The following is a 26,040-nucleotide window of genomic DNA, read 5'->3' as shown; positions in this document are numbered from 1 at the left end:
GCCCCATCAGTCCAGAGCAGCAGCTCAAACCAGGATCACTCTGTTGTGTTGTAAATCTAAACGTTTAAATCGATTGCTGGATCTGGATCAGTTTGGGAGGAGGCGATGGAGATCAAAGATCAAACTGACACACTGCTGACTGAACAGGAACATCATTTAATAGTTATAGACATTTTATGTACATTTGAACAGCTGTATTCTTTGTGGTACAGACTCAAAAACTCACTTTCAGTTTATAAAACTTTAAAAATTAAAATCAAAAGTCACAAATTCATCAGAATTTTTTGTTTTTGTGCGAAGCCTAGAAGAAAAAAACTTTTAACTGGATTAATCATGCAATAAACAAACAGAGAGCTGCAATTCAAACCCGATAGTAGTGTTGTTGAAAGAGTTTGAGCAACTCTGAGGTTTCCTACCGAACATCCGACAGCTGCTTCTCAACAGTTTCTCCTGCAGATTCATGATACGAACACGAGGTAAAAGAGCCTAAGCTGCTGCAGTGCTGAGAGGAGACATGAGGAGGAGGAGTTTCTACCTGAGAGCTGCTCCCCCACCTGAGCTCAGTGTGGTGGGTGAAAAAAAAAAGTTCAGAAACAAGCTGACCTGCTTGTTTCTGAACTTTCCGGTTTGACCCACAGAAGCCACCATAAATTAGTAAATGTCCCTGTTTGAACATCTGTGTGTTCTGCTCGGACAGCTGACCGGTAGGTGCTGCAGAGGGAGGTCAGAACCTCCCGTGATGGGTTTGTTCTGCAAGTAAAAGTCCCACCAGATTCAAAAGGCTTCTGATTTACTTTATTACACTTGAAAAACCTCAGAATGTAAACTAAGACTGGAACCAGATCCAGAGCAGATGACTTAGTGTTTTATCCTGCCTCTCTTCTGCTCTGCAGGGGGCGCTCTAACCGGGACTGCCGGTGGGGAATAATCAGTCTATGACAGATTTACTTTGCCATATCTTAACTGGACGGTTAAAAAAAACGGATGAATTTTGTCATTTTTAGCTTGCCATAGCACAACTAAATGAGAAACCTGATAGCCTGAAGAGAGGCTCCTCCTCAGCTGTTGTTCCTCTCCTCCACATGTACTAAAACCTTTGGGCCAGGCAGCAGCAGGCCAGGTCTGCGAGCTGGACAGGAACCAGAACCAGAACCCTCCTCAGTCTGGATAAAAAGAGCTTTATAAAAACAGATTAAAAAACTAGATTTCTCACACTACCAAACATAAGAAACTAAAGTAGCTAAAGCTCTGCTCAGACCTCACAGGCCCAGGTGTTCGGACCTGGACCGGACCTCATCAGAACCACAGAATATCTGACATTTCAACAGCTGTTTGCTCGGTAAGAATTGAAAGACAAAAATCTTTTCACTTTTCTTAATTTAAACCTCTTAAAAACTGTACAACCCGTTTCTGCTGTCAGACTAAAACAGAGAAACAAACGTTCAAACAGCAGATATTCAGCTGGATCCACTCACCTGGACAGGTGAGTTAGGTTAGGTTCTGTAAAGGGACCCCCCCCCCCCCCCCCAACTAATTAACCTTTAGTTTGTTTTTTATTTACTTCACTGATTCTTCACTCACAGACTCAAAGGAACTCAGAACTCTGAAGTTCACACTTGTTTTTTTTAATAGAAAGCCTAAAGCACTGAACAGATCGCCATGGCAACAGACCTCCAGGATGTTGTGGAACCAAATGCATCACTAAAGCTGCTGCAGGTCGTTCCAACGACAGTCTCATCGTGATGTTTTAGTACGACCTGCCCACCCAACAATCCCATGATGCCGCAGGAGAAGCTTCCACCTGTCTCTCTATGGGGGGGTGGTACTTTAAACCTTCTGGATGCTGAACCGGGGGTGGGAACACTGGGGTCAGAGGTCAGGTGAGCTCTTCTTCTGCAGGTGTAACCGTCTTAAAGTGTTTTGTGTTATCAGTTGATGGAAGCTCCGCCCCTTCAGCGGTCTGTGCTCACACTCGTGTGCGTGTCGGTGCAATCCTGATCTGATGGAGAACCTCCCCTCCTGATTTTGCGGGTTTACATTCTGAGTTCAGAAACCTGAACGCTGGCTGGGAGAGACCAGACGAACCCACTCTACTCCAACTCTTCTTCTTCTCTTCCTCCTTTACACGTAGACTCTGGCGAGGGCGTCAGCTCCAGCAGAGGCAATGTAAGCCTTGGAAGGGTGAAAGGTCACATCGTAGATGGCTTCCTCGCTCTTCTTCCTGTGAGCCGTTATCTCCTGTACACAAGTCTTACTGTCCAGGTTCCACAGACGCAGAGAGCAGTCGTGACCTACAGAGATGACCAGAAGAACGTCTGAAATTCAAGAATCGGCACAAAAAAAGTCCAGAAAAAGAGTTTTAAAAGAACTCAGGTGGTTACAGAAAATCTTCTACTGACTCCACCCGGCATCCTGTTACAGGGAACACCATTACTACCCCCACCGCAGCCCCCCAAAGCAAACAAAAGCAGGTAATAAAAGGAATAAACTCAAAAAGACAGAATTAGAAAATAAAAACCATTAAAAAAGATGTGTGTCCAGCTCTACTTGTTAAAGGAGTAAAAGTGGGTTTTGAAAAGCACTGGCTGGTTCCAGATCAGCAGATGTAATACTGGTCTGGTGGTCAGGTCCAGTAGGAAGTGACTTACTGCCGGAGATCAGGTAGATGCCGTTTGGATCTACAGCCAGACTGGTCACTGCATCCAGGTGAGCCACCATGGCGTGGATCACTTTACCTGCGGGAGACGTCACAAAGGGGAAATAAATGACTCAGATGGATGAGTTCAATCTGCAGAAACCCCGACTCCAGACACATCCAGCCCAGTGTCCAATTAAAGAACTAGAACCACACACACACCTGACTTGTTATCAAAGAACTTGATGTTTCGATCCTCATGAGCGGTGATGGTGACGGGCAGCGTGGGATGGCTCACCACCCTGTTGATATGATTCAGACAAGGGAGGGCTGGCAGAGGAGAGAACCACTACAGTTACCACCTTGCAACCCCATGATAATGGTGTGTGTGTGTGTGCACGCGCGCGCGTGCGTGTGCGTGTCCTTACTGCTGTCACCCTGGCCCTTTAGGACCAGTGCAATCTGGGAAGTCTCCAGGTCGTACACCACCACATCTCCACCGTTGAAAGAAACCACCATGTGGGCGGGATCACAGCCGTTGAAATCCACCGACGTGGGGATTCCGTGTTCTGCAGAAGACACATGAAGAAAAACCCTGACCTATCTGACAGAGCTGCTCTGAGTGAAGGAAACTAGTAACCGATGTTCTGCTAGTCGGGAGAGCAGACCCAACAGAACTCTGACCAGAAAGCAACATGGCAGAGAGCGAAGACCTTCAGTAGCAAATACCTGATGGCCTGGTTCTGAAAATAACAACAAGGCTCTCTAGAGTCTAGACTCACCCTTATTGGTGTTGAAAGTGCTGATGCAGGGTTCTTTCTCTGCTGCGTTCCAGAGCTTCACAGTCCCATCAGCTGAGCAGGACAGGAGGCGGTTCTTAATGCCACTGTAGGCCAATCCCCACACGGCATCTGTGTGACCCACCCAGGACCCGGCCATCACGCTGGAATCTGGAAAACACAGCAGAACATCAGGAGAAGATGTGGAGGGGGGGTTGACAGTTGTAGGAGAGGGATCAGAGAGGCACTGGCCCCTGCAGAAATCCGATTGGCGTCCTCAAGTGCCCCTGCCCTGTCACTCATCCGTCCTTTCCACAATTTTTATAAGTAGACGCAATTCCGATTCCAAACACCAGTGGCGTTAATGAGCCAAATAGTTTTCCAGAGTGAAACCTTGTGTAAGGATGTTTGACTAACACTTGGCCCCCCTCTATAAAAATTATGGCCCCATGCTCAGAATAATCCTAGGTCCGCCACTGTGGGGGTGTCATAGCCTGCACCTTACAAATGGACAAGATATCACGTTTTTAATACACATCCATATATTTTCAAACAAGACACAAGAATAACCAATCAAGTTTAAATCAATATGAATATAGAACCAGTGACTTTCTGCAGTCAGCAGTCACTGCTACTGCTAGCTTGTTGTTTCTATGTCTCTGATGCGTCTCTGATTGTTTTGGAGAGCCGTTTCACCATGACTGACAAGTTTTGTTTCTCCTGTTTGTGTGAAAAGATGAGCCAAACCTCCTTTAACCATTTGGGTCCACATCGCCAGCCCTCCTGCAGCTAAAGGCAAAAAACACCTTTTATGAAAGTGAGAAGTGAGGACTGTGATTAGACCAGGAAGTACCGTAGGTATCGTAAGGGTCAACGTTGGAGCTGGGGATGTTCCACCACTGGATTGTGGAGTCGATGCCACCACTGAAACACTGTTCGCCACTGGAGGTCATCGCCAACGACAGCACCGGACCACTAAAAAGACACGTCACAAAACTATAACAAGCCTTCAGATTTATCTCTAACTTGGGCTAATTATATCTTTACTTTATACTCTTTATTTTGATAATAGTAGCTACAGAGTTGGTTACAAACAGGACTTAAATTATGGGGGAGCTAGGGGTGCCCGGCCCCCTCGGGGGGGGGGAATCTGAAAAATGATCTCTAAAACAACTAAATGTGGTTAATAAAACATGTCTACAGTTGGAATCTGATGTGTTAAAAGGAGACGTGACATGTTAATGTTCCACATTGGTTCTGATACATACATGTGACCCCTGAAGGTGTAGACCGGTTCCACGTCGAACGAGGCACTTCTGGAACACAGAATGTCATCACACCTGTTATTGGTGTTCTAAATAAACATCAATCCTGAAAGCTTCCGAGCATTTTACAAACTCCTTATCTGATCATAACACACAACCTGCTAACTGTATATATGTCTGGAAGCCACGCCCCTGGAATATCTAACGAATCAGCAGTCTGAATGTTCTCACCTGGTTCCTAGTGTCTCATTGTGTTTTTCATTTGTAGTTTTTTTCTGAGTAAAAGAAAGCTGAAGTGTCCCTGGTGAGCTCAGAGGACCTGTGTCTGACGACGTCGTGTAGGTGAGAGAAGATCACAGGAACGACTAAAAGCCACCAACACCCTGAGCTGATGCAGCTCCTGTACCCAGTGAGGGCCCAGAAATCAGAACACATACTTTTTGGCTGGGACGGTCTTGGTGAGGTTCCACAGTTTGAGCGTGTGGTCTTCAGACACTGTGACCAGGCAGGGCTCCACAGGGTGGAACGCCAACCCTCGGACCCCATCAAAGTGGCTCCGTAACGTGTACTTGGGGTTCCAGGTCTTCCTGAAGGAAGACTCTTTACTGGAGGAGAGCTGAGGACAAAACCAGAGTGAGCTCATTTATCAGGAATTCAGACAGAGTTCCACTGAGTTTCATTTCCTCACATCGTAGCCAAAGTCCACCTCATCGTTGGCGACGGTGAGGTCAGCAAGGTCCCCCAAACCCAGCACGCTTTCCAGAACATCATCAGACCCCCCCAGTAAGAAGGACTTTCCCCCAGCAGTGGAAAAGGGTAGAGGCTCTGCTGCAGAGAGACTCAGATAAATTCACTTGTGTCCAAAACGTCCAGACACCAACATTCAGACATGCGTCATGTTTTATTTCTGCATTTGATCATTGGCTGGCTAACGTGTGATGACTATCTCACCCCACTCTGTCCCATCACCAGAGCTGCGGGCTTCCCCCGCCCCCTCTCCATCCTCTGCCGTCACCAAGAAATCAAACTCCTTCAAAGCTTCCTCCGTGTCTGCGTCATCCTCTGTTGCTAAGCCCTCGTTTCCTACCTGGTCGACCATGAGAGCAGAAAAAAAAGTTCCAGGAGAATGGAGTACAGGAGGGAAATGGTGCTAAGTCACAGTTTCTCTTCACATACATTTATTTTATGTTTTTTAGCTCGATGGTGTTTGTCCGTAGTGATGTCGTCCATTAGGTCTCCCTCCTCATCATCATCTTCATCACTGTCCTCTGTGTTCTCCAAGAAGTTGAACGTCTCCAAGTTGTCAGTTGGAATTCTGCACACAAACACACATGTGGTTCACACACACGTCCACTCTGGAGACCATGGACAGCTCCTTCAGAGATAGACTGAGACATCCCAGATGTAAAACAGAACGCTTCTGTGGGTCATTCATCCCCTCTGCAGTAAGAGTGTAGAACTCCTCAGTTTAAGCTGTACTGGTATTATCCTGGTACACAAAAGCATCAATGCAATACTCAGTATGTGTTCAATACTTGTGCAAAACCAGATGAACTTAGTATGTCTGCATCCCTTACAGTATGCTGCATGGTTCTGGAACCAAGTTTTTCATTTTTATTTGTGGTTTTTAGTGGTTGAAGGTTACAATACTAGCTTACTGCCTATGTGTGTATACATGTACCTTTGTTATTATTTTTCTTCATAGTATTCTCTTAAGTGTTTATACTGCAGTAACAAGAGAATTTCCCCTCTGTGGGATCAATAGTCTATCCTATTCTATTCAATGTGTTTGCACCATTCCACAACCTGAAAGCCCAAAAACCACTGGTTGAACTTTACCAAAACCCTGAATATTATGGGAACTTCAGATTTCTAAACAAATATGCTTTTAGGAATAATGATTTGATGTTTTAGATTTCTGGAGATCTTCTCCGGTCCCCACCCGTTATTCGTGACCCTCTATGGAGGCCCAACCCATGTCTCAGAAGAAAACTACATCATTACTCCATCTAGATTGGCAACAGGTCCATCTTCATTTCTTCAGACCTTCTGGAAGTCTTTCAAAGGCCACATAGCTCAAGGGATGATGCAGATTTGTATATAAAATTGTGTCTTTTGGTTCCTAAGTAGCAACACAGTCTGTTCCTGTGTCTTTAGTTTAATCTGTAAAAACAGCAGCAAGACAATGGCCTCTGTTTTATTTTCATTAAACTCAGAAAACTGTAAGCCAGCCAAATATTTACCTCCTCCAGACATGCCAGGATAATCTTAAAAGCACCATTTTATCCCAGTTTCATGGGGCAATAGCTTTAACAACAGTCAGCATGTAGATGAAAACTCAGCTTATACTTCTGAAATGTCAAGCAGGTAAAGGGTAAATAAAAGGGGTCTGAGGATGGAACCTTGCGGCACTCCTCAGATGAGGTAAGATGGAGCTTTACCAATCTTCATACAACATCCTAGTTAGATAAGACCCCTGCCACTCCAGAGCAATCCCTGAGATCCCTACCCATTGTTTAAGCCTGGTTAGCAAGATGACAAGATCAGCTTTGTCCAATAAAGGACGTAACATTCAGTACAACCACTCTATAGAGAACCTGACTACCTGACAACTCAAATTACTTAAGTACTTAGTTGCGCATTATTTTTAAGTAGCAATTAATTAATAATTACTATGAAATTCATAGTAAATATTGATTATTCCCCCACATCTATTCATACTATGAATAGATGTGGGGGAATATTACCATCAATAAAACCAGCTGTGGAGCGATTATGTTGCCACAGCCCCATCTAGTGGACAACTTTTGTATTTGCGCATACGGGTAATTATCGTCCATTCATCGTTTTTAATGTGAACTGCTCATCATGCTGTGATACTGATTTGAAGCCACATCTCCCAGCCCTAGATTCAACCCATCAACAGTGGGGGCAGACAGGCACATTCAAGCTTTTCAAAAGTGTGGGGGATGTTGTCTGTGCCCAAAATAATTTCATGTTATTCATCTTGTTAGCTTAATTTCCATAACAGCGGAGCAGGTGCGAATTTTAGACGTGTCACGCATGTCTCCGTTTTAAACATGTTTAAACTGTTCAGAATACAAATAAAGGCTCTGTCTCGTTAGATTGGTATAACTAAAGGTTGTACTGAATGAAACTTTACATTAAACCATGTTGAAGAGAAAAGGATCCAATTAAATCGTTTCCCCCTCATTTTACAGTCAGTACAGTGCAGTGTGCATGGCTCTGGGGTTAATCAAGTTTAGTTGTTTCTCTTTGCAACAATCTTCACAAGAAGGCAAAACAGTAAAATGGCAGGTTACAGATATTTCCATTTGACTGTTTATTTTGACAGATAAACTCAAGGATGTTGGTTGTTTTGAAAGAATTACCCCGACGCACACTGATGCACACACAGATGAGCTGACATTTTAATCGTTACGCACATCGCGGAGGTAACTAAATCAATCAAGAAATGATTCCCATCAGAACATCAGAGCTTTATACTGGACACTGTGCTCAGCGCGGCTCGGAGCGCCCACGGTGGACAGTGAGCTGAAGATCTGTAGAGGGGTTTGCAGCGCAGTGCAGAACCACGGCGCATGCGGTAAGATTTCCTCCCACTGAAGCGGTCTGGAAACCCGGTCTCTCTGAGGGATGTGTCACTTGGAAAAATGTTCTTTTTATGAAATTATGAAACTTAGGCTGAACAGCGCTTGTTCCCGTGTCTAATATGGAGACGCATGACGCGTAGAGACATTTGATCACGCACAAAGTTTATGTGGAGCAGAAGCGGTCGGGCCACGGCAGGTGAAATGTTCCTAGCCTACATGAAGTGAAACTGTTTAATTGTAACATTAATATGTTACTGGACATGCTGGTCTGGTTGATTAGACCAGTGTTTGATGTGGAAAACACACACACACACACGCACGCACGCACGCACGCACGCACACACACACACACACACACACACACACACACACACACACACACACAAATTAAAATAATGCTGATAGCGTGGACTAGAGGACAGGTGATGGTTTACGTATTTAAATGATGATCAGGCTGCTGTAAAATGTAATCTCCATCCACATCCAGACACAATTATCCTCTATTATTTCTCTATTTGCTCTGCTCTTGTCTGGGCTGACGTAGCTGACGGTGCGCGCAGCGCGCCTAGCGGCTGTGATGCACATTTTACGCATTTGGAGAGGTGGGCTGGATGCTTTGCTTTTACTGGAAGATGGATTTTTTTTCTCAAAAATTGTGCCATTACCATCTGTACCGGGTCGGCCCGGGCCGGGTAGCGTAGGTTGTTTACATATCTGGGTGGCCTGGTATTTTTCCGGGCCAACCAAGGCTCATTCTCAGCCCTCTTCTCGAGGGGGTCTGCTTCAGGCCGACCAGGGCCAACACACCCACTGCTGACAGCAAATTCACACCTTCCATTAGAGCAAGCCTCTGATTGGTGGGTAGAATCAGCCCACATGGGCTTAAGACAAGGATGTGTGGAATCAACCGGGCCAGGCTGGGGCCGACTGGGGCTACCCGGCCCGGGCCGACCCGGTACAGATGGGAATGGCCCATTTGTCAGAGATTTTGCCCATGAATAACCGTAAAAACTACCGGTGTGCATGTACCCTTATGAAAGAGTCCTACGTTGAGAGGTAAATATTAGAAGTGGAGGTTCTGGTGCCTATAAATGAAAAATGAATGAAAATTAAATTGGGAGTTTTTACTTCATATTTTAGAAATTAAAATGACGGGGGAAAACATTTATGACGTCTTTTTAAATGAAATTTTCTAGCGCGACCATCCTGCTTCACTTAAGTCACTGCTTATTAAGGTCCATCCAAAATTACCGTGGCCCACCCAAAAATGAAAACCTGGCACCGCGCCTGTTATAAACCTCTGCAAATTGTTGTTCCTCACTTTATCAAACTGAGAGTTTGTACAGCTAATGTCACGATGTAAAATTATGAATTCAGTCGGGCTCTTCCCTCCCTCTCTCTCCTGTTTGGAGAAACAGAAGAGGGAGGGGAAGAAGGAGAAGAGGCAAACAGAGTGAGTGCGAGAAACCAGACTGGTGTGGAGGTGAGCAAAACGGCTGGAAAAGTGTGGGTGTTGAATCCCCCACATCCCCCACGGGTGCAACGCCCATGGGGGCAGAGGCCTGCACATGTCAGTGGGTAAATCACAAAATTACTGCCCCCTACTGGGCCTGCCTCTACCCTGCACCCAGATCACTTTCTAATAAATCTAATGGAAACAGAAGGTAGATTAGCACAATCACAGTGAAGGAGAAAAGCTTCTACACAGTCAAAGAACTAGAGCTCTGTGTATACCTCTTGGGCTCTTTGCATCGCTCCGTCCCGTTGATCAGGTGCTGCAGATTCTTGTTCTCAACAGATCCATTCTGCTCTGAACCCGACAGGCCGAGCAGAGAGCGGACCTGCTGAGTGCGGACGTCCAGTATCGTGTCTGTGTAACCCACTTCCTGTAGGTACCTGGAACACACAGCAGACTTCAAAGTAAGCCAGCAATGAAGTCTGAAGAAAAATGCACCCTTTAAATAATTCAAAGAACAAGGAGGATTTGGTTATAATAGATTAGTGAATTAAAATGGTCCACTCATATAGAGCCGTTTAAGCCTCCAATATGCTTTACTATCAGTTGCTAATGTGCACACACACACACACACACACACAGATCTGTTAGTCCCCAGACTAACTCCAGATCTGATCTCCATCCTAAAGCTGTCTTACTGTCTAAGAAGCTGTCGTCCTTGTTTCCACATGAGCTGACTGTTGGCAGGAACAGCAGAGACATCCGACTCTTTGATGTCTGCAGAGAAAACAAAGACCTGCTGAGTAAATGAAGGTCCCACCGGGACTCACCTGTGAAGGCCGCTTTGTGCATCACCTACCTGACTCGAAGCTCGGCATCCTCACCTCACCCTGGTTCAACTCTGTTCCATATTTTAACTTGTGGTACTTTGCTCTGAGAGGAGCATGCAAAAAGAAATCCCATTACTTTACTTTAAAGAGGAGCAGACTCCTCACAGCAGGAGGAAAACCACAACTGTAAAGTACTTAGTTACATTTACTTTTATTGTAATGTACTTTTGAAAGTAGTTTTAGAAATCTGAAGTTTTGAGTTCATTTTATACTATAACTTTGTGACTGTTAAAAGCTAGCTCACCTGTTACTGAGTAAACACAAAAAACACATCAGAACAAGCTAAAGCTAACACAGCTGGCTCGGGATTGGTTAACACCTGCTGACAGGTAGATCAGCTGCATCAGCAGCTGTTCTGAGTCAGAAGTTAATGCAGATTAAACGAATGCATGAATCTCACCTTTCCTGCTTTAAAGCATATTCCAACATCTTTATTCTTCTGACCAGGTCGTTCTTCAGGTTCTCCTGGCCCCTTCTTTCTCCCTGCAGGAACGCTATCCTGGCCTGGAGACACAAAAACAAACTGTAAACAAGTCAGAGCCTCGATGAACATTTAAGTCACATCAGAAGTTCTTATTTCACGGACCTGAAACTGATGACTATTTTAAACAACTTTAGATGAGTTTCTGGGACGTTTAATCTCAAACTGACGCGCTGGCTGTTTTTTTTTTTATCAAACCACTGCTTATAACTCTAATCAGTTAGCAGTCCAAGTAGCTAGCGGCTAACACTGGCTGGCATCAGCAAGAGGGGCTGGCCCACATCAGCAGCTAGCTAATGATCGAGCTAGTTTTAGCCTCGTAGCTCCTAAGTGGTGCAGAACTCCTGTTTGGACAAAAGCTGCTCTCTCTAAGTATTCAACAGTGAATTGTTTACATTATGGATTAGGACTCGTCAGATTCAGAGACCACAGCAGTGCAAGGTTCAAATCCACAGGTGTTTGATCTCAAAATGGACTTTAATCAGCATCATTTCTGTTCTTTACATTCACTTTCCATTTCAGTGTAAACATAAAAGAATGTGGTGGTTTTAGCTTCTCTTTTGAAAATGTTAAGGAATAAACTGGAAAACCAAGAATACAAACAGCCTATATGTGTAGTGTGACCTCAGAGGTCAAGAGTGTCCTCCTGCTGCTGCTGTTTATAATTAGCTCAGCGCTCTGGGACAATACGTCCATCTGTCCCATCACATTTCTGATGCGTTTCCACGTGGAGGAGTAGGCTAACACTAGCGCACCTGCTCTGTGTTCAAGCCATGATGTTTAGAACTGAACTGCTCAGATTATTTTCTCCTGTTTGGAGCCACTCTGTGTTGTGTACAGATGGGTTCCCCCGTTTAAAACCGTCTGGTCTCACTTGCACATGCTACCACCTCACTGATGAAAAAATCCAGCCACGTGTGTCTCCCATCACACCACGATTTAAGTAAAAGATAGATGTTGTAGGAGTTCACCATCTTCATCAGCGGATCGCTCCACTTCCTAAAGCTGAGTCTCGTTGCAGCTCCACAATCTGCCAACGCGTGTCTGGTTGTTTAGCTGCAACTGCTGAACGAGCCTCAAACTCTACAACCTCTGAGGTTCAAGGCTGCGTTCAAAATGCAGCATGCAAACCTGGCTCGTCAGACGCACAAAAAATCAGCAGGAAATCAGAATCCACCATTTCTCTGCATGATCAGCTTAATCAGTGATTTTGCTGCCTGCTCTGATAAAAACATATGTGGACTGTTTTTGTTTTTCACTGGTGAAGGCACCGTTACCAAGCATCCTGCAACAAACTCGCCTTCCCATCAGCAACAACAGATCCTTCATGTCCAGAATCAAATTATTCAGATTTATTTGGATCATTCCGTTAAAGACCAAGTTCACTTGCAGCGGTTTTCAGCATTAATAAACACGTTGTGATTCGTTTTCTGTGGGAAAAACACTCTGCGCTCCTGTTTCAGGAACTAGAAGTGACTCAGAGCAGAGGTGAGCAGAAGCCTTCTTTCCAGATATTTGGACATCTCAGCTCTAATTGGCTAACAGCCGCATGACTCTACCACTGACTCTGCTTTGCAACACTGATGTTTTATCTCCACAAATAACACATACCAGAAGGAGTTCTGCTGTGTGGTGGAGTTGCTAATACGTCTCCATCAGCTCCGTGACGGAGAGACGCACACGCATTTACAGAGACATTTTGCTCTCAGACTTCTTCGCCAACAGGGGATTATTGCAAAGCAATTCCCCGCCAGGACAACAGAGGGCGTAGCTCTATTCTGAGGTTTCCTGCCACCATTACAGTCACGTATCCGGTGCACAATAGTGCATTCACTTTTGTGGTTACATTGTTTTAATGTATTTCGGAGACTTTTGAACACGAACAAATTCATCCCGCCTTCACCTCCTCGTGCGATCGGCAACTCTAAACCCACGTTTCTCATCTTTGCTGTCCACAAATAAAACACTTGCTGCATATATTTGTACTCCTTCAGTCACGGGTGAATAAACGTTCATATTTTCAAACTTTTCTCGCGATGCGTTCTTCATCTGTTTCTGGTCGGCCACAAATTTTTTTTTTGAGGGTGGAAAAGGCGGTGCTGTTGACGAATTAACAGGAAGCAGCGTCCCGACCAACCACAAGCTTGTGGTCTCAGTCTCTTTCAACAGATAGTTAAAAATTGGGGTATGTCTCCGCACCGACGTTGAAGTATAATGCTAACGGTTAGCTTCTACTAGTCAGGACGTTGTCTGCTTTTTCCTGGATGCTAAACTAACAACAGTCCTCCCCGTCACGAGCCAAGATGGGTGAATCCACCTTTTCAGTGAGACGTAGATCTGTCAGGCTTTTCTAATCCTATGTTTTCTGGTCTTTAATAACAGTTCTTTGGCATTAAATCAGTAAATCTGATTTGACTAAAAATAAAAAATCAGCCATCAGAATCAGAGCATCTCTACCAGATCTCTCAGCAGCAAATGCATGCCCCGCTCCCCCGCTTACCTACATAGAACCAGAAACCTGTTCCAGGTGTTTAAAGAAAAAAGCCGCCGACTGGCTCGACCACCACACTCTTATTCACTTGTAACGTCCAGCAATGGTCAGTTCTCACCTACAGATTGACCTACATGCCACCGGTCATCTGCAGACAGAAAATCCATTCTCTAAAACGGATTTTACATCCTAGCTTCCAACAAACCCAGAAGGATGCTGCAGCCTTGTTGACATTTCAGGAGGAACAAGATGTCAGGCTGTGTTCCCAAACAAAGCCTTCATTTGATAACACCGCAGGATTGCCCACTCTCTGAATAAAGTGACTATTTTCAGCTCATATGAGTTAATCAATCGTGAAATGAAATGAACAATAGTGGTTGATGAATAATAATAATGTCTTGATTAATCTGTGCTTAAATTAATAAGGGTGATTAATCTGTGCTTGAATTACTGAAGTTTGAAATGAATGTTATTATTACATTGAAAGATTTATATATATGATGGTCAGTAAGTTTGATATGACAAGTGAATCATTATCTAAACCCAGACACAAGGTTCATTAGAGATAATCTAAAGTTAAGTTAAATGTCATGACACATAGATATTTTCTTGGCCACAAATCAGAGCATTCTGTATCTGAAAGAAGGCGTGATGTTCTGAGCTTTGCTTGTTAACACCCCTTAACATGGCACGTCCTGGTTGGTCAAGAATCATAATATGATAATATTAAAACAGAGCTCACTTGACGGTGAGTCAGTTCTAGACAAAGCTACGACAGGCCATCTGGAGCGAACTCTCTTTAACCCAGAGCATCTTTCGACAAGCTGTCAAAAACCTGCTACACGCTGAAGCTGACACAGCAAACGGTTCCTGCAGAACTAAGCTCCGACTCCCTAAGAGTCCTTCTAGACGCAAACGATTTCATGTATCTGTTGTGATCCGGGAGACGACTCTGGACCGACCTGGTCGTACTGCGGTCTTTTCTACAAACTTTGGTACAATGGGGTCACCCCCCCACCCCCACCCCCACCCTAGGCATCTCGGATCCGAAACGGAGTCTCCTCAGGGGTACGTAGAACACAACATGATTGCATCTGATGTGGTTTTGATAAGAACCAACTTCATAGTTTAATGCAAACCAAATTCCTTTTCACATCCAGAACTCATTTTCTTCTAGATACAAGGTTCTGACAAACCCACACCATTAAATCACCATACATCACATCCCATCCTCTTAGATTCATCCATCACAGTCGTCCTGGTTAACTTGTCTTGTTTTTATTTGTTTAGAAAATAAATTTCTTATCTTTTATAAACCTGACTCTGTCTGAATTGAGACGAAGTGTGTTGATCCCTGAAAAAGCAAAGAATCCTAGAATCTTCTGATTAAACATCCAAAGACCAAGCAGGTTGATATTCCATATTTATATAGAGTATCACAGCTTATTGGTGTCATAAGTAAAGATAATATATTAAGCTTAAAAGCAACAACATTTACCCTCTACACACTATAGGAACGAGTGCTGGTGAGTAGCGGGGTTGGGACTTAAAACAGAGATTAGTTCAGATGAATAATCTGACTGTTGTTTAGTGAAGTCGTTGCCATCTTTAGGGATGACATCAGACCTGGATGATGACAGAATTTGTTTTTAATCAGCTCACTGGTCCAAATGTACAGGCCTAACAAAATCATGAGTCATCACAGCTGTAACACACACACACACAAGCCCTTTCTCCACAACTTTCTACTAAAACAGTAAAACCAAAAACAAAATCAGGACAAACACTTGAAATCGGAACAAGTATTTAACTGAAATGAAGGTGCATGAGTATATTTCTAAGATTTCTGACTGGAGAAGTGTGTGTGTGTGTGTGTGTGCGTTGAAGTTATTTATGGCAGATCTACTTTTAGTGTTCAGCTGGGCTGGAGCTGTCAGAGCAGGGCCCGGTGGGCCATGCTAAAGCCTCCCATCTTGTAGCCTTCAGCCTTTTGCTTCAACTCAACATTACGTTCTTTAAAATGTCTGTTGGCCTAGACAGTCCTGGGGGTCGGTATCCAGCACGTTTTAGTGGTTTCTCTGCTCCAACACTTGATTCAGTGATTGAATCACCAGGGCAGCAGCTCAGACCTGTTATTTCCTGCTGATTGAAATCAGGTGTGTTGAAACAGTTAAAATTAAAACGTGCTGGATACTGGCCCTCCAGGCCTGGAACTGAATATCCCTGGCCTGGTGTGTGTGCGTGTTTTGTAAGGGGTGGTAAACCACTAAAATTAAACATTGACAAAACCAAACCAGCTCTGACTGACCTCTTTTTTGAATGCCAGTCCCTTTATACGCCCGGTTAATAAACAGACAAGAAAAAATATTAAGATGTCATTATTCCGAATAATCCCAGTGTGTTAGCAGCTGTAGGAAGTTACTACACCATGAAGAACATCAATCGACTAAGAACGTGAAGTGTGGCTGGAACAAACGTTCATTTAAAACACCAGCAATTCTCGTTTTTCATCACCACTACCCTCAAATATTAGGAATCACAAAACCCTGAAATACACTCTCCAGTTTCACCCCAACTAATGCCAACATGACAAACATCATGTGAACCAGTGAAGTGCAACAAACTGGTGACAAAGCAGAGCCTAGTGTAAACTACGGTGAAGCAACAGACAGACTGACAGAAGGCCAAAATGTTCTCCTGGTCTGACCTGCTGACCTCAGCGTGTTTCCTGATGCTAATTAATTTCTACTTAATAACTCAGACCGGTGCCAGAGCTCGGTCTGCATCACTGGCAGTAAGTTGGGCTTGTTTCCGGTGAGAGTTGGACTCTGCCGTGGCTGCCCTTTGTCACCGATTCGGTTTATAACTTTTATGGACAGGATTTCTAGGCACAGCCAAGGTGTTGAGGGGACCTGTTTTAGTGGGGTGAGGATCAGGTATCTGCTTTTTGCAGATGATGTGGTCCCGTTGGCTTCATCAGAACGTGATCTCCAGCTCTCCCTGAAGCGGATCGTATGTGAAGCAGCCGGGATGAGAATCAGCTCTTCTAAATACGAGACCATGGTCAAGTCAGGAAAAGGGTAGATTGCCTTCTCCGAGTCAGGGATGAGGTCCTGCCTCAAGTGGAGAAGTTTAAGTAACTCTGGGTCTAGGTCTTGTTCACGGGTGAGGGAAAGATGGAGCGGGAGATAGGTGGACTGGTGCTGCGTCTGCAGTGATGCGGGCATTGTACCAGCTGTTATGGTGGGAGAGCTGACCCAGAAGGCGCTCGATTTATCGGTGGATCTACGTTACAACCCTAAAGAACGAGATTGCAGGTACAAGTGGCCAAAATGAGTTTTCTCTGCAAGGGTGGCTGGGCTCTCTCCCTTAGAGATAAGGTGAGAAGCTTGGTCATCCAGGAGGGGCTCGGAGTAGACCCGCTGCTCCTCCACATCGAGAGTGGCTCTGGTATCTACTTAGGATGCCTCCCTGGTGAGGTTTTCCAGGCGTGTTCAACCGGGAGACCTAAAGGAAGACCCAGGACATGCTGGAGAAACTATGTCTCTCAGCTGGCCAGGGAACTCTTTAGGATTCCCTTGGAGATGCTGGCCCAAGTGGCTGGGGAGAGGGAAGTCTGGGCCTATCCGCTTAGGCTGCTACCCTTACGCTTATGCTCTTATGTGAGAACCAGACCTCCTGTAGATGAGCACCTGCACCAGAACAACACAACTGGCATATTTCAGACACCTGAGCCACGAGAACCTAAAGGACGGAAGGATTTGTGTCATTTTCTGACTTTTTCATCACCTTTCTGACATTTATGAATGTTGCGGATTTTTACACTCCAAAGGCACAGCACCAACAGTCAGCTTGTATTGAGCCTTGGCTGCAGATGTTTGAGAACTTTATTAGTTTAGAGGATGTGGGGTCTCCCTCTCTCTCTCACACACACACGGAGGTGAAGCTGTTATCTGAATTCTGACTCAAGAGTCCTGGCCTTAGCATCACTGCTAACTCCGCTAGCTGAGACGGACCAGATGAGATGACATAATTAAATATACTCGCGGCCATCTAAACCAGGAACCAGTAGCCAGTTTCCGACCCAGAACCGCCCACAGATCACAGTGCAGCTAGCTGCTGTCTAGAGGCTAAGTGTGGTTAGTGGCTAAGTCCATTAACATCAATCATTCACACACCAGAACACCAACAATCTGTTTATTTCAAACCGATCCTCTTCTAGAAGGCTCGGTTCGGTTCTGTCAGTGGGCTGTTTAGACCTACTGTGGTTTTAACTAACGCTAGGTGTTTGGGTAGCCGTGCTATGTGGCTAACCTGGAGTTCGGCCCTCTCCACTTCCCAATGAGCCCGTTCCATTTCGAACCGGGCCCACTCGTGCTGAATGTAGTGTAGGATTCCAGGAATGGTGTACTGCTGCTGCGGCCGGGGCAAGTCATCGGCATTCTGCGACGCCATGACGGCTTCGATCGGTGCTTTTGCACCGCTGCTGCCCTGCTGCGGCCGCGGAGCCGCTCCTCCTCCGCCGGGATGTTCCTCCTTGTTTTAACGTTTCGTTTGGATATTGTTGTTTTATGGGAGGCTTTAGCGACAGTCCACCGTCTCTCTGCCGGCCTCGTGCCTATTTCGGCGGGACCCCTGCCGCCGACGTGGGCGGCTGCTGACCAGGAGCGTCTCAGGGAGAGCGGCTGGTTATTACCGTGGCGTGAACGAGATAATTTAACCGACTGCCATCGCCGCTCAGTCTGGATCTGACTGTCACTGTGAGAGAATCCAGCCGCGCTGCATGATGGGACATTTTCTTCTTGTACAATGATGATTAGTAAACGTTTTCGTGCATTACTGCCACCAACTGGACCGGAGGGTGTATTACCAATAAATTAGTCTTTCCTTCCGAACCTCTTTGTCCTAAAGTTATCTTATATGGAGTCTTCGCCTCGCTATAAAATGCGGTTCGTTTATCATCACTGAACTTGGACATTACAAATTCCGAGTAGGAACAGTCTCGTAATCGTACAAACTGCACGTGTGATAAGGCGGTGTTACGTCGATATGTGTTCCCCCCTCGAGATTCGGTTTCTTTTGCACCCAGCTGCGAGTTTGAACCATCCACTCGCAAAAAATGTGTGTTTCTAACCCTTACCCCAACTCTTACCCTAACCATAACCCTGAAACAAACATAAAAATTGCGCTACACATAATATTTTCTAAAATTATATTTATGCTAAACAGAAATTTTTGGTGCCAGCTGGTTAGGGTGAGGATTATTTTTTGTGATTGGATCGTAATTTGCAGCCGGGTGCAAAAGAAACAGATCTCGAGGGGGGAACACAAATCGACATAACATCACATCTTTTCATCAAAGTCTGTTTTGATGGGAAAATGTTTATTTATATAACTAATGTTACAAGTAGCGCCTGCTACTCTAAACTATAACTATTTAAGTAACTATAAATGGTGTTGCCTGGTCAGGAGGTGAGACCACCACCAGGCAAAAACAACTCGTAAAGATAACTTTTATTCATTAATTTCTAAGTGTATTCAGTTATCAACTTTAAAGTGTCTCCGCTACTACCTTTAAGCTGTATGTTTACTTGAGTCTTGATATTTATGTAGCCTTAAAATGTTCATGGATGCATTTATTTATTTATTTGTTTATTTTAATAAAAATTCTTGTCCAGTCTGGCTGTGAGAATTGAAGTCTGAATGCTGGTGACAAGCCTTACAGATTTACTCTCAGGTGGAGCATCAAAGTGTCTGCTTTTATCACGCCTGATACTTAAAACTTTATTGTTATTGTTTTGGAATGCTTTGTAATTCCGACCAGACACGGAGTCAGAGGTGAAAGAGAAAGGAAAAGAGGGGGGGACAAATAAACAATAATGAACAAGAGTTTGCTTCTAGACCTGCAGAAAGAGAAAGGGAAAAAATAATTTTAAAAAATGGGACACACAATACAAAAAGAGCAAGCTATCACTGCGTCAACTTGAAGAAATATACAATCAACATTGTTTAACTGAACAATCACACGATAATAAATCATAGTGCATTTAGTGGCAACGACAGCCTTAAGACATGTGTTGAACGTGCCCAAGCCCATACTTATGAGAGCACCATGTGAGCACCTGTGTTTGTACACACGCTTGTTTATGTAAGGTTTCTCTATAGGAACGTCCAATAGAGTGTGTGAGGGACCACAGATCTGCCCCCCAAAGATGCGCAGGAGACGGGGGGAGCTCCAAGTCCCAGAGATCCAGGCGTTGCCCCAGAATGCAGGAACCCCAAGGAGACTACAACCAGAAAGGCCCCCGCCCCCCTCGAGAAGCGCAAAGGATTGCCCCGGGGGTCCACAACCAGCAGCCGGCAGAGTCCCAGAGGCATCAGGTCTCCCCCACCTCTCACCTGGATGAGGATGTTTGTGATGATTCAGGTAAAGCAAGAGAAGTAAACGTTACAGTGACTATTATCAAACTGAAATAGTCGTGTAGTATCATTTTAGAAGATGAAAGAGGAAGAAAAGATATTTTCTTTTAGCTAAAGAGTAGCCTACCGTAATTAGAGCGCACCTCAATATAAGTCGCACCAACAAACAAAAAGGTTTTCTACACACACACACACACGCTGCACTCAAATACAAGCCGCGGCGCAGCAGCCACATGCAGGTCTCAGGCACACAGCGCATGTATGGCCATAACATAAGATAATTAGACAGAAAGATGCTACACGGAGGTTTTTCGTTGTTGTTTTAATTCAACAAAACAAATTTTAAACACAGGTGAACGTGCCTGCAAGTTTAGAAAAGAAAACAGCACTGATAGCATTCATATTTCTGGATGGTTATAAAATAAAAACAGAACAGACACGTTATTACCGGTAATTTGCATGTTTAGAAGAAAATAACAGCGCTGACACAGCATTAATAAGCCCTGGATGATTAGAAAATAAAAACTGCACACAAAACATGCCTGGTTAGTAAATAAAACACATTCGCTCTCATCTTCCTCTTGCGCACTAAATCCATTAAAGTCCTCTTCTTCAGTGTCGGAGTTGAACAGCCTCAGAAGAGCTTCGTCACATACCTTTTATGTGGCGATGTTAGTGTCGCTGTCCGTGTTGCTGTCATCATCCCCGGGTGAAGCTGGCTTGAATGAGTTCTTCCCGCTGCCGTCTCCAGCGCCGAACCATGGATTCATTCATTCATGCCAAGCTTATGTGCGGCAGCACTGTTTCCCTCCTTTACTGCCAGATCGATGGCCTTCAACTTAAATGCGGCATCATATGAATTCATACGTGTAGTTACCATGATAAGGGTGCATGGATTTGAAAAAAATTCTTCGTCGTGCCGGCTGCTTGCATGTGCTAAATTAAAATGAGCACTTTCTTCGATTTCCACTTTTGACTTCCACCTGTTTTACTTTCTGCTAAAGCGCCCCCTGGCAAGTGAAGGAAAATCTTCAGTAAAGCCGCACCTCATTATAAGCCGCATGGTTCAAAGCGTGGGAAAAAAGTAGCGGCTTATAGTCCAGAAAATACGGTAATTCTTACATCATGCGCCTTTCAGAAACAAGACACATTCAGGTCCTTCTCAAAAAATTAGCATATTGTGATTAAGTTAATTATTTTCTGTAATGTACTGATAAACATTAGACTTTCATATATATTAGATTCATTACACACAACTGAAGTAGTTCAAGCCTTTTATTGTTTCTAATATGGATGATTTTGGCATACAGCTCATGAAAACCCAAAATTCCTATCTCTAAAAATTTGCATATTTCACCTGACCAATAAAAGAAAAGTATTTTTAATTAAAAAAAGTCAACCTTCAAATAATTATGTTCAGTTATGCACTCAATACTTGGTCGGGAACCCTTTTGCAGAAATGACTGCTTCAATGCGGCGTGGCATGGAGGCAATCAGCCTGTCTCACTGCTGAGGTGTTATGGAGGCCCAGGATGCTTCGATACACTAACACCATGGTCAGTAAACCATTTACCAGTGGTTTTGGCACTGTGTGCAGGTGCCAAGTCATGCTGGAAAATGAAATCTTCATCTCCATAAAGCTGTTCAGCAGATGGAAGCATGAAGTGCTCCAAAATCTCCTGATAGCTAGCTGCATTGGCCCTACCCTTGATTAAACACAGTGGACCAACAACAGCAGCTGACATGGCACCCCAGACCATCACTGACTGTGGATACTTGACACTGGACTTCAGTCATTTTGGCATTTCCCTCTGCCCAGTCTTCCTCCAGACTCTGGCACCTTGATTTACAAATGACGTGCAAAATTAGCTTTCATCCGAAAAAAGTACTTTGGACTACTGAGTAACAGTCCAGTGTTGCTTCTCTGTAGCCCAGGTCAGGCGCTTCTGCCGCTATTTCTGGTTCAAAAGTGGCTTGACCTGGAGAATGCAGCACCTGTAGCCCATTTCCTGCAATACCTGTACACAGTGGCTCTGGATGTTTCTACTCCAGACTCAGTCCACTGCTTCCGCAGGTCCCCCAAGGTCCGGAATCGGTCCTTCTCCACAATCTTCCTCAGGGTCCGGTCACCTCTTCTCGTTGTGCAGCGTTTTCTGCCACACTTTTTCCTTCCCACAGACTTCCCACTGATGTGCCTTGATACAGTACTCTGGGAACAGCCTATCCATTCAGAAATTTATTTCTGTGTTTTACCCTCTTGCTTGAGGGTGTCAATGATGGCCTTCTGGACAGCAGTCAGGTCGGCAGTCTTACCCATGATTGCGCTTTTGAGTAATGAACCAGGCTGGGAGTTTTTGAAAGCCTCAGGAATCTTTTGCAGGTATTTAGAGTTCATTAGTTGATTCAGATGATTAGGTTAATAGCTCGTTTAGAGAACCTTTTCATGATATGCTAATTTTTTGAGATAGGAATTTTGGGTTTTCGTGAGCTGTATGTCAAAATCATCAATATTAGAAACAATAAAAGGCTTGAACTACTTCAGTTGTGTGTAATGAATCTAATATATATGAAAGTCTAATGTTTATCAGTACATTACAGAAAAAATAACTTTATCACAATATGCTAATTTTTTGAGAAGGACCTGTACAATTCAACACCTGGTACAGATGTAATTTACAGAGCAAGCACAATTGTTTGTGAACATACCTAGACAGATGCTGAGTTGGCAACCTTTCTCATGGCCAAGTAAGTCTTTGAAACACGCGCGCGCACACACACACACACACGCACGCACGCATGTACACACACACACAAACACACACACATGCACGCATGTACACACAGACACACACACACACATGCACGCACACACACAATGTGACAATAATATTTGTAAAACAATGTGTTTACCTCTACTGGCTGGCTAAAGTTGTGTGTTCATGAACGAAAGACGTTGCTTACAGCTTTAAACTCGGAAGACTTAAGAATCACACTACATGGTGTCATTGGATTAAAAAAACTTCAGATTTCTTTTTTAAAGACTCAACAAACAACAAGCTGCAGCAGAAGCATCAGATATTTTCTGTGATTTTCCACTTCACAAATATTTTGCAGAACGGCTAGTTATGTTCTCGGTAGTCCAGTGGGACCCCCAGAAATATTTCATGGCTGTTAGTGGCTAGTGAAAGTTTGGGGTTGCACACCAAGTTGGTCCCTGTGGTAACTCGATCTGGGAGAGTTTAGCCTGTGCATTATATTGCTCTTTCATTCTTCACTAGAAAAAAATAGACCTATTCATCCAACACATTTACCTCAAATATGTATTAAAATGTATGTATTAACTTTGTCTTGATTAAAGAAGATTAATGAATTATTTGTATGATCAAGAATGTAATGGGGGTCCTTACCTAAGGGGGGCCAGTGGAGTGGCCAACAATTTTCTAGGTGTGGCACTGCAGTAATCTGTTTAATCTCGAACAGGTCTGGTTAGACAATAAACGCCGACACAGAATGTTTGACCTCTCACGGTTGCCGTAGTTCTGTACGTCATCAACATACGTCTTCACAAACATCTTCTACTAACTACGCCATCTCTGCTGTGGATGATGTGACCCTACAGCTGGACTCCTGCAGGATGATCAAGTTCCTGCTGATGGTGAACCAGCAGGGTCAGACCCGACTCTCCCGGTACTTCGAGCCCGTAGAACTGAACCGGAGAGCGGCGCAGGAAGCCGCCGTCGTCCGCTGCTGTCTGAGCCGTAACAAGGAGCAGGTACCGGTCTGCCCGGTGTCGCCCCGTCCCCGTGTGTCAGAACCAGAACAGTAAACGGTTCTTGTATGTTCCAGTGCTCGTTTGTGGAGTACCAGGACTTTAAGCTGGTGTACCGGCAGTACGCGGCCCTGTACGTGGTGGTCGGAGTGTCTCACACTGAGGTGAAGGTCCAGTTCCGAACCGAACCGACCTATTGGTTCTTCTCTACTTATGGTTTGTTTGTCTGAACTTCCACAGAATGAACTGTCCATCTTTGAGCTGATCCAGAACTTTGTGGAGGTTCTGGATAGATACTTCAGTCGCGTGGTGAGTTAAATATATCAGAATAAAATAAACACTCATCAGAAACTGTTACCAACCTGGATTAAATCACACGTTTCTCCTCATGGCGCACATGCTGGGTGTGTGTGACCATGGGATTGAAAGTGTTAGACTGACAACCATTAATCTGGCTCAGATTAAACGTTTAAGAGGGCAGTCTTAGACCAGTGGAACATGGTTCCGACCCAGATCCATGTTGGACTTGACTGGTTCTGATGTTCTTCAGTTTGGCCTGAGTGTGTCTGTTTGTGTCTCTGCAGAGTGAACTGGATGTATCCTTTAAGAGCAGCACCAGCTGATCGAGTCCAACAGGATAAAAAAACCTCATCAGTTCCCAAAAGGGGAAAAAATATAGGAAGTCATGGAAGATACACAAATAAATGAATGTAGAGATGTAAAAGCAAACATGGCTTCTGATCAGGAGATCCAGTAACCTGCTGAGTCATCATCTGCTTCTGAAAATGTTCATAGATTCATTTTTATGCTGTTCCCTCTGAGCCAATCAGGTTGGCGCGTATCATGTCTACTTCCTGTTAGGTCAATCCGCTGTTACCGTTTCTGATGAGAGGTACTGGTGGAGTGAGGATTTATTAAGTTATTTGCATCAAAAGTTTTCCAAATTTGATTGAAGGGGAAGTCGGCAGCAGATTAGAGGAGGCTAAATCAGAAACTTGAAGGGAGACGAGAAAACACGAGGTTAAATTATAAATCCACATTATTTATTCCCATTGTAGCACTTTTTTTTGTATGTTTGTTTTTTATAATCCCAGACACCGTCTGATTCAACTAAAGGCACAGCTGGAGGTGGATTCCAGCTCCTCACATCCCTACTTGGGAATAATTTGTTCAGGAAACAAATGTTGGCTTTTCCTTGACCAGGCGACTGAACCAGATTATGTTTCACCTGGACTCTGTTCACATAATCCTGGATGAGATGATCCAGAACGGTCACATCGTGGAGACGAACAAGAACCGCATCCTTGCTCCACTCACTGCAATCAATAAGATGGCGGATGGATGACGAGCAGGATGTCATCTGGACAGGTGTCACATTGTATATTCTATTTTTGTTAATAAAGGTTTGTTAAAAAAAAATCTGGACAGGTGTGAAGTGACACCAGGAATATTTCAGTTAAATGTTTTATATCACCATGGAGGAGAGGACCAGACGCCCCCGGTTCTTTAAACTGAACTTTGAGTTCACATATTGTTTTCTGTTAACCTCAGCTGGTCTGCCTTTTGTTAAAACTGAATCATTCCGGCTCCCAACTCAAGTGATGATCCAGAGTTTTGAACCAGTTTAAACAGGATCTTTAATCTCTTTGGTGCCGCCAGTCTGGTTCTTTCGGCGGATCCGTTAGCCAAAGAGAACCGAGTCTGACAGTACCCACCAGAAATCCACTGAAGATCCAGAGACCCACATGAACCCTGATTTCCACATAAGGTAAACAATAAAATTGTTAAAAACTTCATTCAGATGTTTTTCTTTTATTATTGAAACAAGAACTAAGCGAAGGACCAGAAACTGAATGACCTGATGCTCCTTTAGGAGCATTTCACTTTTAATCACAGACCACAAGACTCCAGCTTAACTTCATACTTTGCAAACATTTTAATGATTATTTTTGGAGCGTACACATCTGAAAATATCTATTGACCCCAAACGGCAACTTCAGTTAAATAAAGGTTTATAATATACAAAGAAAATACAGGGAGAGCAGAGCGCTTTGCTTTAGATGTGCATCACAGAACCAGTGTTATTGTCTCTGCAGCTTCTGAAATAAAACACCAAAAGCTCTCTGAACTTTGACCTTTCACCTGGTCAGAAACAAACTGCTGCACACAGAAGCTAAATGGAACAATGAAACTTAAAAAGAGAAGAAAAAAAGGAAACAAAACTAAAAGTTAAACCAGGC

At 44.2% G+C, this 26,040-nt stretch overlaps 3 protein-coding genes across 7 annotated transcripts in view; 1 reads left to right on the top strand and 2 right to left on the bottom strand.

The window, feature by feature from the left end:
- Positions 1-136: 136 nt before the first annotated feature.
- On the bottom strand, positions 137-18,419 carry strn3 (striatin, calmodulin binding protein 3). 2 transcript variants are annotated; one of them, XM_015969419.3, is made up of 16 exons: positions 17,926-18,419; positions 11,040-11,143; positions 10,609-10,682; positions 10,448-10,526; positions 10,028-10,189; positions 5,856-5,994; positions 5,631-5,766; positions 5,368-5,507; positions 5,117-5,295; positions 4,683-4,730; positions 4,268-4,389; positions 3,418-3,585; positions 3,064-3,204; positions 2,858-2,965; positions 2,649-2,735; positions 137-2,291 (listed from the first exon to the last, which is right to left on the bottom strand). In XM_015969419.3, exons 1-16 carry the CDS (start codon positions 18,064-18,066, stop codon positions 2,122-2,124), a joined length of 1,998 nt encoding a protein of 665 aa, XP_015824905.1. In that variant the 5' UTR covers positions 18,067-18,419; the 3' UTR covers positions 137-2,121. The 2 variants fall into 2 exon arrangements, with proteins under 2 accessions (XP_015824905.1, XP_015824906.1); XM_015969420.3 differs by having other exon boundaries at positions 5,368-5,504.
- A 5,117-nt stretch (positions 18,420-23,536) lies between these two features.
- On the top strand, positions 23,537-25,596 carry ap4s1 (adaptor related protein complex 4 subunit sigma 1). 2 transcript variants are annotated; one of them, XM_015969417.3, is made up of 5 exons: positions 23,540-23,803; positions 23,878-23,964; positions 24,041-24,109; positions 24,385-24,396; positions 25,017-25,596. In XM_015969417.3, exons 1-5 carry the CDS (start codon positions 23,666-23,668, stop codon positions 25,143-25,145), a joined length of 435 nt encoding a protein of 144 aa, XP_015824903.1. In that variant the 5' UTR covers positions 23,540-23,665; the 3' UTR covers positions 25,146-25,596. The 2 variants fall into 2 exon arrangements, with proteins under 2 accessions (XP_015824904.3, XP_015824903.1); XM_015969418.3 differs by lacking the exon at positions 24,385-24,396 and having other exon boundaries at positions 23,537-23,803; positions 24,895-25,141.
- A 116-nt stretch (positions 25,597-25,712) lies between these two features.
- The window catches only part of hectd1 (HECT domain containing 1), a 59,309-nt gene continuing 58,981 nt past the window's right edge, over positions 25,713-26,040 (bottom strand). For all 3 annotated transcript variants that reach the window (XM_015969415.3, XM_070547037.1, XM_015969416.3), the window contains one exon: positions 25,713-26,040. This exon is cut by the window's right edge and continues 326 nt beyond it. The gene's annotated coding sequence lies outside the window, so the exon portion shown is untranslated.

Source organism: Nothobranchius furzeri, chromosome 18, assembly GCF_043380555.1.
Source record: "Nothobranchius furzeri strain GRZ-AD chromosome 18, NfurGRZ-RIMD1, whole genome shotgun sequence".
Lineage (NCBI taxonomy): Eukaryota > Metazoa > Chordata > Actinopteri > Cyprinodontiformes > Nothobranchiidae > Nothobranchius > Nothobranchius furzeri.
This window is presented reverse-complemented; position numbering and strand designations above follow the sequence as displayed.

Bases quoted from the DNA above. Each gene is read 5' to 3' on its own strand.
- strn3 (XM_015969419.3), bottom strand. From the start codon at position 18,066: ATGGCGTCGCAGAATGCCGATGACTTGCCCCGGCCGCAGCAGCAGTAC. The intron at 5,296-5,367 runs GTGAGGAAATGA...TTTTGTCCTCAG, and splicing joins AGGTGGACTTTGGCTACGAT to CTCTCCTCCAGTAAAGAGTC. The intron at 4,390-4,682 runs GTATGTATCAGA...GTGTCTTTTTAG, and splicing joins TACACCTTCAGGGGTCACAT to TGGTCCGGTGCTGTCGTTGG.
- ap4s1 (XM_015969417.3), top strand. From the start codon at position 23,666: ATGATCAAGTTCCTGCTGATGGTGAACCAGCAGGGTCAGACCCGACTC. The intron at 23,804-23,877 runs GTACCGGTCTGC...TGTATGTTCCAG, and splicing joins TGAGCCGTAACAAGGAGCAG to TGCTCGTTTGTGGAGTACCA. The intron at 23,965-24,040 runs GTGAAGGTCCAG...GAACTTCCACAG, and splicing joins TCGGAGTGTCTCACACTGAG to AATGAACTGTCCATCTTTGA.